The sequence below is a fragment of the Colobus angolensis genome, unplaced genomic scaffold (genome assembly GCF_000951035.1).
Source record: "Colobus angolensis palliatus isolate OR3802 unplaced genomic scaffold, Cang.pa_1.0 Scaffold289, whole genome shotgun sequence".
NCBI classification, from domain to species: Eukaryota; Metazoa; Chordata; class Mammalia; order Primates; family Cercopithecidae; genus Colobus; species Colobus angolensis.
In genome coordinates, this window is record NW_012116143.1 from 2,568,604 (window position 1) to 2,583,141 (window position 14,538).

The 14,538-nt window shown below is 38.1% G+C and overlaps 1 protein-coding gene across 9 annotated transcripts in view; it reads left to right on the forward strand.

Annotated features, from left to right (window-relative positions):
• The window catches only part of MECOM (MDS1 and EVI1 complex locus), a 604,775-nt gene extending 600,420 nt beyond the window's left edge, over positions 1-4,355 (forward strand). For 8 of the 9 annotated variants that reach the window (XM_011949019.1, XM_011949020.1, XM_011949023.1 and 5 more), the window contains one exon: positions 2,799-4,355. In XM_011949019.1, the coding sequence (XP_011804409.1) occupies positions 2,799-2,933 (135 nt within the window). In that variant the 3' untranslated portion in view covers positions 2,934-4,355. Of the gene's footprint in view, positions 1-1,322; positions 1,376-2,798 lie in introns of all 9 variants that reach the window. The other variant, XM_011949027.1, reaches the window with a different exon arrangement.
• The last annotated feature ends 10,183 nt before the right edge of the window (positions 4,356-14,538 follow it).

Below are 14,538 nucleotides of genomic sequence, written 5' to 3' on the forward strand. Positions count from 1 at the left end.
TCCACAGAGGCGCCTGGAGCCTACCTCCATGAACTTGAGAACATCACTTAAAGACTATAGGTACCACTTTCTCATTGTAAAAGGGATAAGTGGAATTTTATTCAATGGGGATAAAAATGAAGTTTTCAGTTTTTAACATTAAAGGTAAACTAGCTAGAGTAGACATTTCATTTTTACTTAGAGACATCCATAAGCGGTGGCTAGTGTCTTTTTTAACCCTTGATTTCCCATTCTTCCATCCTTGTTGATTAGAGATAGCGGAGTATTCAGGTTTTTGGTCTTTTGTTACTTGTTTCTTTGTTTGTTTTTGAGACAGGGTCTCACTCAGCTGCTAAGACTGGAGTGCAGTGGTGCAATCACAGCTCACTGTAGCCTCGACTTGCTGGGCTCAAGTGATCCTCCCACCTCAGGCATCTGGATAACCGGGACTATAGACACTCACCACCATGCCAGGCTAATTTTTCAATTTTGTGTAGAGATGAGGTTTCACTATGTTGCCCAGGCTGGTCTCAAATTCCTGAGCTCAAGCAGTCCTCCCACCTCAGCCTGCCAAATTACTGGGATTTGTATAGGTGTGACCCATTGCACCTGGATATGGTTTTTTCTTTTTAAATTTCTTTTCATTAGTTCACCAAAAATGCTTCTCATTTATTATAAGATATAATACCTAAAAACTCCAGAAATGGCCAGAAGTGATAGAAGGCAAAAGGGCCTGAAAACCTAGAGATAAGGGATGTAATTATAATACATTTTAGTACCAGCATTTTGACATAAAGCCCCTGCCCAGCTGGGCTGTTACCATTATAAGAAATATGAGCATTTTGCAATCCTAAGTCACATTTTTCTTGTTACTTGATCACATTATACAGATAAGTTTGAAAATGGTCAGGCCTTTTTGCAAATTCACTTTATTTCTTAATACCATTCATTCATTCATTTATTAACTACCAGCTATATGCTGGGTACTGATCCTTATATATGAAAATGTTTATTTCCTTTGATTACCAAAAGGCAGATATGCTGTTTTGCCATTTTCTAGAATCTAAAGGCTCAGATGCTTTACTCAAAGCATTCATATATTTATTCTGTAATTTTTATAGTGATTGAATTGAAAATAGTTGACCAGTACAATAGTAGCTGCATTTTGCATGTGCTCTTCCTCAAGAAACTGTATCATGTAAAAATTAATTTCATGAATAGGTACTATTTATGTATTACCTCAGTCAGGCACACTGAGCTAAACACTTTATGTAAGTTAGTGCGTGTGATTCCTCCACAACTCTTGGAGGCCAGTACCGTTATTACTATCATCTATTTTATAGGAGGAAAGTAAAGCTTAAAATATTAAGAAACTTGCTCAAGGTCACACAGCTAGGTGAGTAGAGGCAGGTTTAAAGCCAGGATTAAAACTTAAAATTCCAAAATTTTCTCTGTACTCCCTTTTATCTTCCCAAATATCAGAATTTAACTCTTTCAGAATATTCTTTATCTTTTTCTCTAAAAGTAGGTACATAATCAGAATAGATAAATTAGATTCAATGCTCACTTAACCCATACTTGAACACAGAGCCTGGCATAGAGTAGATGCTTAAGAAATATTTGTTAAATGGATCATGAGATATCGTAGAGGTCCAAAAGGTAAACTGCATACATAAAAGTCAAATGTGTACATTTAGAGCGATGACCCAGCAAATCAAAATCAGCCTGCAAGGGCAGATTTTCTAACTGAATGCAGTGATTATGGAAGAAACCACAGACTGGCCACATGTCTCAGCATGACTCCTAGAGATGAAATTCTGCCTAACAACAGAGGCATTTTGTCTTTGTTTACAGACAGTGGAATGTCTTTGGCAGGACTTTAATGATTCCACTTCAGCAGCATTTTGACAAGCAAGTTTAGCAATGGATGAGACCAACAATAGCGAATCAACAGTGAAAAGTTCACTCACAAGTCAAGACCAAACATTCCATTTGAATATTTTGCTTGGCAGCAAATGGGGGATTCTCTGAACAGTTATTTAAAATTTGACATGATAATAGGGAAGAAAGAGCACTTCCTCACAGAGCACCTCCATGCAGCTTCTTTCTGCTCAGCAGACATGGAAAACAAGTTGATTAGAACATTGTTGGGTCGTGTGTTTGGTTGTATTTTTTTTGGTAGAGCTGATTTGATCCACCTTAACTTGTGGGTGTCAGTACTGAGTATGTCAAGCAAGGAGGGAAACTGGAGAAAAGACACTGGATTAAAAGTTGGGCAGAAATACATTTTAGTTATGCTTTTCCCAGTATGTATCTAATTGAGTGACTTTGGGCAAGTCACTCAAGCACCTTCAGTGCTTTCGGTTATAAAGTGTAGGAGTCAGGCTGTATCCTCTACTAGGCCACAGCTCTGTCAAGGTAGGTCTATGGATAGAGACCTATTAATATTTGTGGTTTCAGTCATAAGCACACAATCATATTTTTGGTGAATTGAACATATGTAGTGGATGGATGACTGTATTTGCAGTTGAACAAGAGACTGACTCATCTTTCTCAAAGGAGGCACTATTTGCATTTTAGGTAGGATAGTTCTTTTTGGTTCTGTAGAGTGTGTCACTTTTGGGGTCTCCTAGGCACTAAAGGCCAGCAGTAATCCCATGTGATTTCTACGAAAAAATATGGCTCCTTTGCCAAACACACCCATGAAAGATGCCCCTACTCAGGGTCCCATCTCTTTCTGTTTTACCAACAATATTCTTTGAACTAAAAGTGATGTTTTTCAAATGCCATTTACTAAGTCTCTCTCCTTTTTACTCCAGGCATATGCTATGATGCTGTCATTGTCTGACAAGGAGTCCCTCCATTCTACATCCCACAGTTCTTCCAACGTGTGGCACAGTATGGCCAGGGCTGCAGCGGAATCCAGTGCTATCCAGTCCATAAGCCACGTATGACGTTATCAAGGTTGACCAGGGTGGGACCAAGTCCAACAGTAGCATGGCTCTTTCATGTAGGACTATTTACAAGACTGCTGAGCAGAATGCCTTATAAACCTGCAGGGTCACTCATCTAAAGTCTAGTGACCTTAAACTGAATGATTTAAAAAAGAAAAGAAAGAAAAAGAAAGAAAAAAGAAACTATTTATTCTCGATATTTTGTTTTGCACAGCAAAGGCAGCTGCTGACTTCTGGAAGATCAATCAATGCGACTTAAAGTGATTCAGTGAAAACAAAAAACTTGCTGGGCTGAAGGCATCTTCCAGTTTACCCCACCTTAGGGTATGGGTGGGTGAGAAGGGCAGTTGAGATGGCAGCATTGATACGAATGAACACTCCATAGAAACTGAATTCTCTTTTGTACAAGATCACCTGACATGATTGGGAACAGTTGCTTTTAATTACAGATTTAATTTTTTTTCTTCGTTAAAGTTTTATGTAATTTAACCCTTTGAAGACAGAAGTAGTTGGATGAAATGCACAGTCAATTATTATAGAAACTGATAACAGGGAATATTTGTTCCCCCTTTTGCCTTCTTAAGTACATTGGTTAAAACTAGGGAAAAAGGGTATGTGTATATTGTAAACTATGGATGTTCACACCCAAAGAGGTTAAGTCAGTGAAGTAACCTATTCATCACCAGTATCGCTGTACCACTAATAAATTGTTTGCCAAATCCTTGTAATAACATCTTAATTTTAGACAATCATGTCACTTTTTTTTAATGTTTATTTTTGTGTGTGTGTTGCGTGTATCATGTATTTATTTGTTGGCAAACTATTGTTTGTTGATTAAAATAGCACTGTTCCAGTCAGCCACTACTTTATGACGTCTGAGGCACACCCCTTTCTGAATTTCAAGGACCAAGGTGACCCGACCTGTGTATGAGAGTGCCAAATGGTGTTTGGCTTTTCTTAACATTCCTTTTTGTTTGTTTGTTTTGTTTTCCTTCTTAATGAACTAAATACGAATAGATGCAACTTAGTTTTTGTAATACTGAAATTGATTCAATTGTATAAACGATTATAATTTCTTTCATGGAAGCATGATTCTTCTGATTAAAAACTGTACTCCATATTTTATGCTGGTTGTCTGCAAGCTTGTGCGATGTTATGTTCATGTTAATCCTATTTGTAAAATGAAGTGTTCCCAACCTTATGTTAAAAGAGAGAAGTAAATAACAGACTGTATTCAGTTATTTTGCCCTTTATTGAGGAACCAGATTTGTTTTCTTTTTGTTTGTAATCTCATTTTGAAATAATCGGCAAGTTGAGGTACTTTCTTCAAATGCTTTGTACAATATAAACTGTTATGCCTTTCAGTGCATTACTATGGGAGGAGCAACTAAAAAATAAAGACTTACAAAAAGGAGTACTTTTCCCCTCTGTGTGGTATTTTTCCTTCATGCAATTTTACTTTCCCTTTGGGATCCAGTGATTTAAAGATATGATGGCTGGGATCTTGATGCCCTACAGATATGCGGAATGTAGAGCATGTTTGTTTTGTTTTGAGATAGCATAAGTGATAGTTCTTGGGCAACAGTGAGTCTTGCTCATTGCTCTGAACTTTCCCCATGTGGTGCAGTCAGGGCTCAAGTGCACCACAACCCAGTCCTGGTATCACTTCATGTTCACAGCATCCACTTAAATTAGGACAAAGAGCGACTTACAGGTTTTCTACAGATGGCATGCCAAAAGAAACTCAGTTTCTTATTTTTGTTTTTCATTATGCAAGTAGTATTAACTGATTCACAAAGGGGGCAAGGGGGAACCTTTGACATTTCTATGCTTCTTTTAAGTTTTTGTCCACATGCAAAATATCCTTTTTTCATTGTTAGAGTATAAACATGATTTGCTTTTTCTTTCTTTGCTTGTGTCAAAAAAAAAAAAAATTACACTGCATAGTGCTACAAATTCTTCAAAATAATAATGGAGCAGTTTCCCAATATTCCATCATTTGATCTACTGTAATTTCCTCCACCACTTTAATGTTGTTGAAGATTTTTCTGCTATTTGCTAGTCAGCAATTATATTTTAATTTTCAAGCATATAATTGTTTCTGTGTGTTCATATATGTATATACAGAGTTGGAATGTGAGTGGTAGTACTTCCATAAGATAAATTATCTGCTGGGGGAGCAATTATTTATTTTTTTGCTCTTTAAGCATAATGCCAAATTGTTTTAGAGTAAACATTCCAATTTTGGCTGATAGTAGAGATTTAACAAGGCCTGAATAAATTATTATGGCATGTAGAAATAGATCCAGACCAATTTTTTTCATTTATTTGTGTATTCATTCTTAGCCACAATATCAGATACATAGAGAATATCCTTGCATCCTTTCTAAATGTGGGTAGAATAAGAATTAAATATATAGGGTATGTTTATTGCTTTTTTAATAGAAAGTATGCACAGGAAGTCTTCAGAAAATATATTTAAGCTATAAATCCATTAACTAAGGCAAATAAGAATTTAGTATTTATGACATAATAATGGCATATGTGAGAAAAGAGAAATCTGGAATATGCAGGGCATTTTTCATTGTTTTAAAGAATGTACCAGGCTGGGTGTGGTGGCTCATGCCTGTAATCCCAGCACTGTGGGGAGCTGAGCCAGGAGGATCACTTGAGCCCAGAAGTTCCAGACTAACCTGGGCAACATGGCCCAGCCCCGTCTCTACAAAAAATACAAAAATTAGCCAGGAGTGGTGGTACAGGCCTGTAGTCCCTGCTACTTGAGAGAGGCTGAGAGGTGGGAGGATTACTTGAGGCTGGGAGATGGAAGCTGCAGGAATGTACCACTGCACTTCAGCCTGGGTGACAGGGCGAGACCTTGTCTTATATATACAAATTCTGAGGCAGTTAAAGTATTCCCAATGCAACTGGCTTCTTGTTAGACTTTGAGCATAAACTTTCAGTTGTTTGCTAATACTTGGTTCCTCCAAATTCCAAAAAGGCATTCAACCTTACATTTCTGCTTGTTTCCTCCATTTATTTAGCCAGTAGCCCTTCACCATAAGGCCCTGGAGAGGGACAGTGAGATATGGTGGAGACAATCTTGGACTTGGAAACTGAAGGCCTGGGTCTGAGTTCTGGCTCCACTACTTTACTGGCTTCAAGGTCTTGGGAAAGTCATATATCTCCCATTCCATCTATGAAACAACAGTAATAATAAATGCTGTGCCTACTAACTCACTGGGTTTCTGTGAATGTCAACAATCAAAATAACTTTTGGAAAATATTTGGTTAAAGTTCTATAAATACAAAAGATTTTATAATTTTCATGGTAACAGTCAAAGGAATAGAAGATACGTGTGTGTATACACACTAAGTTATGAGAAGAAATTTATAATACAACAGAAATCTAAACTTAAAAAAACTGGATATGGAAGTTTAGGGAAAAGTTAGATATTTCCTGAAAAAATATGTAGGTTTAAAAAATAAAACAAGCTGAACTGTTTTAAAACATGAGATGCCCAGAATTATTGTTTATTTATTTTTTCTTTTTTTCTGAGACAGAATCTCCCCTTTGTCCCCCAGGCTGGATCGCAGTGGTGCAATCTCAGCTCACTGCAACCTCTGCCTCTCAGGTATAAGAGATTCTCTTACCTCAGCCTCCAGAGTAGCTGGGATTACAGGCACACGCCACCATGCCCGGCTAATTTTTTTTGTATTTTTAGTAGAGATGGTTTTTCATTATGTTGGCCAGGCTGGTCTCTAACTCCTGGCCTCCAGTGGTCCATCCATCTTGGCCTCCCACAGTGCTGGGATTACAAGCATGAGCCACCGCTCCTGCTCGTTTTTTGAATTGACAAATAAAAATTGCACATATTTGTGATATATAACAGGATATTTTGATATATGTATGCATTGTGGAATGACTAAACAAGCTAATTAACATATGCATTACCTTGCTTTGTGTGTGTGTGTGTGAGAAAGCACGTATAATCTATCCTCTTAAAAATTTTTAAGTAATCAAAATATTGTTATTAATTATAGTCACCATGACGTATAATAGATCTGTCGAACTTTTTTTTTCAGTATAATTTTTGAGGACTCTCAAAAAAATTCAAGAAAAGGTAAGAAAACACATTCAAAGAGTAAGCCATTCATAATTTTATTTTTAAATAATGACCAGCTACCAATATTAATTTCCATAAAGAATAAAGAAAATTATTTATTCATTTTTAAACTGACTGTTATGTTGATAGCACGCTGGAAATGTGTATATTCATTACCGCAACTAATCTTCACAATAGGCCTACAAACTGGTAGTCTTATTCCTGTTTTACGGATGAGGAAAACTGGAGCTCAGAAAATTTAAGAACCTTACTCCGAGGAACCCAGCTGACTGCCTGGGAATCCAGGAGGGCTGACTCCTTAGCCCACACTTAGCTGAGAGTCTCAGATCTCCTGATTCAAGCACAGCTGAAGTAAAGCCAAAATGGGGCCGGGCGCGGTGGCTCACGCCTGTAATCCCAGCACTTTGGGAGGCTGAGGCGGGTGGATCACGAGGTCAGGAGATCGAGACCATCCTGGTTAACAAGGTGAAACCCCGTCTCTACTGACAATACAAAAAATTAGCCGGGCGTGGTGGCGGGCGCCTGTAGTCCCAGCTACTAGGGAGGCTGAGGCAGGAGAGTGGTGTGAACCCGGAGGCGGAGCTTGCAGCGAGCCAAGATGGCGCCACTGCACTCCAGCCTGGGCGACAGAGCAAGACTCCATCTCAAAAAAAAAAAAAAAAAAAAGCCAAAATTGAATATTCCAAAGCTGAGGAAATGTGCACCCCTCCAACCCCCACAATGAGGCTGTCGGGATGCAAATGTGCCCAGGAGACATTTAGGCGTCTTAGTTTTGGCTGTGAAGGTTTTGAAAGGTGAGCGCCAACGACTGGTTCCCAGGCTTTTTAAATTCAGGTTATCTCAAGTCAGAACCAACAACAGCAGTGCTTTTGAGAGATTCTAAATGTTTCCTTAATAAGAGCCTTATTTACCTTGTTTGCAAATTCCTAGCAGGTGGCTTAAGTTTCCTCTTTATTCTTTTTGGAAAAAAAGAGTTATACAAAACCTACATTTTGGATTTATTAATGCGGAAAGACTTAAGCCCTTTCTAAAACGATTAGCAGACTCATCAGGAGAGAAAGCAAGTGCAGCTAAGAAATGTTCTCATTTCATTTTCTCCAGGTTTAAAGAAACTGTTAATGAATGGAAGGAATGCAGAGAGAAGTGGCAAGAATGGAAGAAACTTACCAAACAAATTGGATCCAGGAGCCTGAATAGACTTTAGTGAACTGGCTAGCTCTTCCGCAAGAGAACTGGGTTAGTACTGAATTGTTCCTTATATTCCGCATAACCATTTGTCAGTACAAGAGGCTGTATTTGGTGCAACATGTATTTCAAAAGAGAAGAGAACTACCTTGCATCCATTAGAATGTAGGATAACTAATATTTTTAAAAAATCACTGCTGACAGTGTGGAAAAATTGGAACCCTTTGTATTCTTGGTGGGAATATAAAATTGTGCAGCCACTATAGGGAATAGTATAGTGGTTCTTCAAAAAGTTGTGATTCCACTTATGGATATACTCTCAAAAGAGTTAGAAGCAGGGGCTCTAAGAGATATTTGTCCACTCATGTTCATAGCAGCATTATTCACAGTAGTGAAAAGGTGGAAGCAACCCTAATGTCCATCAATGGATAAATGGATAAACAAAATGTGGTATATACATACAATGGGATATTATTCAGCTTCAAAAATAAGGGAAATTCTGACACATGATATAACTTGGATAAACCTTGAAAACATCATGCTAAGTGAAATAAGCCAGTCACAAAAAGACAAATAATGCCACTGGGCGTGGTGGCTCACGCCTATAATCCCAGCACTTTGGGAGGCCGAGGCTGGTGGATCACTTGAGGTCAGATTTCAAGACCATCCTGACCAACATGGTGAAACCTTGTCTCTACTAAAAATACAAAAATTAGCTGGGCATGGTGGCACACAGCTGTAGTCCCAGCTCCTCAGGAGGCTGAGGCAAGAGAATCGCTTGAACGCAAGAGGCAGAGGTTGCAGTGACCTGAGATTGTGCCACTGCACTCCAGCCTAGGTGACAGAGCAAGACTTTGTCTCAAAAAACAAGACAAAACAAAACAACAAATAATGTATGATTGCACTTATCAGGCACCTAGAGTAGTCAATTCATAGGAAAGTAGAATGGTGGTTGCCAGGGGCTGGTGGAGGTGGGGAATGGGAAGTTGTAAATGAGTATAGAATTTCAGTTTTGCAAGATGAAAAGAGTTCTGGAGATTGGTTACACAACATTGTGAATGTACTTACTACTACTGAACTGTGCATTTAAAATTTTAAGATGACAAAATCTTTGTTATGTATATTTTACCACAAATGACAAAGAAAAAAAATACAATCCCACTCTATGTGGTTCTTTTGACTGAAAGAATTTAATTCTATTTAGCTCAAGGAGAGAAGCAAATTATCAGGTGGATGTGGAACAGCTTACACAATTGAAGGGAAATCTGGAAAACCAGGCCTCATACATAACCCAGAACCAGTGGGTAGGCAAGAGTAAGAACCAATAGGTAGCCTTGGGCTGCTATCATCAAGATGCATCAATTGTCATCATTTTCAGTCTTCTTCTTCTTTTTTTTTTTTTGGTACCTCTGTGTCCAGATTTAAATTTTAGAAATAGAGTAAGAAATTATCCCTGCTTGAGCTCCAGCACCATCGAGAGCACCATTAATCCCACCTGAAGGTGTGGGGCAGGAAAGACTAGTTCCTACACAGTCATATAGAGAGACTCCTCACAAATCAGTGTCAATAAATTATGGACATCAAAAACAACAAATATCCATACCACTTGTATCACTGGAAAGCTAACATATAAGGGCCAATAAATCCAGGGCCAGGTACATAATTTGTTAATGCCAAGGGTGGAGGGATATCATAGATAGCACATATGAAATTAGAACTGCACCAGAAGGACCTCTAATCCTAAAAGATTACAGTTCTCTAATTGCCTTAGAGAATTCTTGAAGAATTGTTTTGCTTTAAATGCTTCAATTATTAATTTTACTGATAACTCTACAAGACTCATAGTGAAAGAGATTCTTAATTTAGGAATTTATCCTAAAAATTTGTAAGCATTACATACTAAGATTTGCAAACATGGATGTTGATTAAAACATTGATAATAATAAAAAATTATTATCTACAAAGTAGTCAGTGAAAGACACTCAGAGAAGTGAACTATGCTGGCTGCATGTTTAAGTACATGAGTAGATAATCGTGATATGTTATTAATGGAAGAAGCAAGTTACAAATATCTGGAAGCTATATCCTGTAACATTTCACTGGTTGGCAAGATTATGCATGAATTACATTTGCTTTATTCTTGTTGCTTGTCTGCATTTTTACATTATCAAAAAGAACATGTGTGGCTTTTTAATAAGGCAAACTTTACAAAAACAAACAAATTCTTTTAAATTAGTTAAGTAAAGAGCAAATTAGGTAAAGAGAACAAAAAGAAATCTTGTGTGTGAGAGTGACAAGGGCCTTCTAATCATGCACTGTAAGGGTGGGCTGAGCCCAACCTGCTCACTGTGCAGGTAACACAGTGAGATCTCAAAAGAGGGATGGTGGTTTTGTCTAAGGTGCAAGATCACATAGTTAATTTGGAGTCCAAACCCAAGTTTCTTCTTTCTAGGTCACTAGAGTGAGGAGTGGGTTATGAGCAGAGTGGGGTAAAATCCTGGTATCCAACAAAGGAGGTTGGGTCAAAGGCTTCTGTAGTAAGTTCAGGGGTTAGATTACCTCCAAATGCGCTCAAATTGGCTCTATGCCACAAAAGCCAAAGCCGAACTCGACTTCAGTTTATTTTCATGTGTTGCAAATGAAAGAAAATATGTCTTAACTACTTATCAGAAATGGTGATGAACTAATAGTGATGAACAGAAATAACCAACTAAATAGGACTGAGCTCCTGTAAGCAAGAAAGAAGTGTTAAAAGCATCTTATGTAAAAAGTCTGCCCTAGTTTGACATCTCAGAAGGCAAAGCTGACTTTCCATACTTTCTCTCCATTATTTCCTGGTTTTGGCTCCTTCCAAGCATTTCTTGTAGGAAGCAGTATATTTAAATCAGGTTAAAGAAATCAGGAGAAAAAAGAATCAGAGATCTCCCAAAGAAGCAACATTTACGAGGCTAGCATGAGGCCAGCTAGTGTTATGACCTTGTCAGAAAATATGTCCTTACCACCACCATTGAAGTCATCCTGTTCTGTGATAATCATATGTGCTTCCTTTAAAACAATAATACATTATTTTAGGAGGGATGACATTTTACGTGATTTCAATCAGCATTAGTGAATCTGATCCTTTTCTCTGTGATAGTTATGGGAGGAAACATATTTTTAAGAGGCCAAAAGAGGATGAAAATGAATGTAAGGGGACAGATTTGAGGCCCTCTCTGAAGGGGTAAGACTGGGCTGTATGAAACTGAGGATGGTGGCAGCCATCTGAACAATCTGTCTTCATGGGCCGGGAGAAGGTGCCATAGGTAGAGGGAGAAGAATACAGCTTTTGTTTTTGTTTTGTTTTGTTTTGCTTTGTTTTTATCAAGGACAGTTCTTTCATCAAAGTTCACTTTCTAAAGATGAAATTAAGGACTAAGGTCTTCAATTTGACAGAATAAAAAGGCAGTAACAGAAGGATAAGTTGGAAATCTCAATTGACAATTTTCAATAAGTGAGTATATTAGGATAGTAGGAGTAGGAAGATTCAGTTGGCCCTATGGCTTTGTAAACCTCTTCAGAGCAAAACACACTGACTAAAGCCTAAAGGTTTACAATGTTTTCTTCCAAATGTCTTTACAGAGAAACATGGTCTTTATGAAAAAGCATGTCCCTGTTAGTATCACTAATTTAGTGTCAACTGTTATTGAAATGGGTAAATTGGTGGCATTTTCTTTACTGTTCTTGCATGTATTTAAAATTAAAAGTTTCCTGTTCATATTCTTCTAAGTCCAGTAATTTTTGTGTATAACTAGCTAAAAAGTAGTTGCTGGGTCATTTCATTTTTTTGTAAAATACCATCCAAAGGTATAAAATGTTAAAGAATAATTAGAGATGGCTCATGCCTATAATCCTAGCACTTCGGGAGGCTGAAGTGGGCGAATCACCTGAGGTCGGGAGTTCAAGACCAGCCTGACCAACATGGAGAAACCCTATCTAATTAGCCAGGCATGGTGGCGCATCACTGTAATCCCAGTTACTCAGGAGGCTAAGGCAGGAGAATCGCTTGAATCTGGGAGGCAGAGGTTGCAGTGAGCCATGATTGGGCCATTGCATTCCATTCCAGCCCGGGCAATGAGAGAGAAACTCCATCTCAAAAAAAAAAAAAAAAAAAGGAAAGAAGAAAAAAACAGAAAAAGAAAAGAAAAAATAATTAGAGAAAGTGGAATTGCTCTCATTAATGTTAGCATTCAGAAGCACTTTAGGACTATTGCATAGGCTTTACTGGGTACCACAGTTCTTAGAAAGACAACAGCAATGTTGGAAAGGCACAGATGTAGAGTCAAAGAAATCTGCGATATTATCCTTTTTGCCACAAACTAGCTGTGTGATCTCATGCAAGAACAGTGAGCCCCACATTTTAATGATTTATATAGCAACTCAACTTTTGCCTTACCTCCAAGCCACTTGTGTCATTTATTTAACATTTCTTTGTCTTGATTCATTTTTTACAGCTTGATAATTTTATTTGAAAAGAACATGTAAATAGAAAACTACTTGCCATAAATATAACAATAATAGAAATACACACAATGAAAAACTACAATATTATTAGATTTTAGTGAGATACAGATGCTCTTTAACTTATGATGGGGCTACCTCTTGATCAACCCATAGTAAATAGAAAATATCATAAATAGAGAATGCATTTAATCCACCTAACTTACCAAATGCCATAGCTTAGTGTAGCCTCCCTTAAACATGCTTAGGACATTTACATTATACTACAACTGGGCAAACTCATGTGGCGACACAGTACACTGTATAGTATACAGGTTCTTTACGCTTGTGGTTGTGACCAAGACTGAGAAAAGATCAAAATTCAACATTGGAAGTATGGTTTCTACTCAGTGCATATTGCTTTTGTGCCACAGTGACGTCGAACCATCATAGGTCGGGGACCATCTGTACTTGTGATTGATGTTACTGCATATGGAAAAGCACACATTCTTGTTAGGGAGATCCACGTAACTAGGTCCGTCTAATGGGCCGTTAGGTGAAATGACATTTCACATTACTGGTCCAAGTGAAATTGTTTTTTTTTAGATGGAGTGTTGCTCTTGTTGCCCAGGCTGGAGTGCAATGGCGCGATCTCAGCTCACCGTAACCTCCTCCTCCCGGGTTCAAGAGATTCTCCTGCCTCAGCCTCCCGAGTAGCTGGGATTGCTAATTTTGTGTTTTTAGTAGAGATAGGGTTTCTCCATGTTGGTCAGGCTGGTCTCAAACTCCAGACCTCAGGTGATCCACACACCTCAGCCTCCCAAAGTGCTGGGATTACAGGGAGCCACTGCGCCCAGCCTACTGGTCCAAGTAATTTAGTTTCGTTGCACACTTTTCTCTACCCTCTTCCTATAATGTGACAAAGAAAGCTGCAGGTTTCAGATGACACAGTTCTAAGATGGTGGAGCCTCAGCCTTGACCCCTAAGTGACAGTGGTGCATCCCTGCTTCATCCTGAATACAAACCCATATAGGGCATGTATTGTAAATAAGAAATGTGCTTTTGTTCAGTTTAGGCTCGGAGACATTGGATGTGTCTTTTGCCCACAGAAAAACCCAACCTATCCTGATTAATACAATACTGTTTCCTGCCCGACTGTGGGCTTTTGGTCTACTTGTTCTTTATTTTAAAAGGGGATATTAATGAAGTGTTAGAGAGACGTTAAAGAAATATTAGCTCTGATTTGAGACTTTCTTCCTTGTGTGTGATGAAAAACTTAAGAAAAATTAAAATGAGAACAATTTTCTTTCATGTACTTCAAATGTATCCCCATTCCTTAAAATATACTGGGAAAAGTTAGTCAACTCTTTGCTTGTAATTTCCTTATCAAGAAAATGATAGTAAACCACTGGTTTTATGATGATGAGAGAAAAACATCTGAAGATGGCAGTCACTTAGCATAAAATAAAAATATTAGGCAGGCTATATTTTAATGTTTCATGACATTTTGCAGTGTAGCATAGTATTTTAAAGGGCAAATATTTTTTAGCACCATTCTAGGCTCTGGAGATAGAAGAAAAGATGAAATTTTGGTTGAGGTAAGCTTCTCTGAGCAGACGATATTCATGTAGAGACCTCAGTGTTGGAAAGAAGTCCTCCAAGAATGATCTGGGTGAAAGTGTAGCAGGTAAGGGGAACAGTGTGTAAAGATCTGCAGACACCCTGATAGATGTGGTGAAAGAGTAGAGTCAAGGAGACCAGACACCCACGGAACAAGTTGTAGAAGACACAAAAAAGTGTCTCATTTGAAATATGAACTG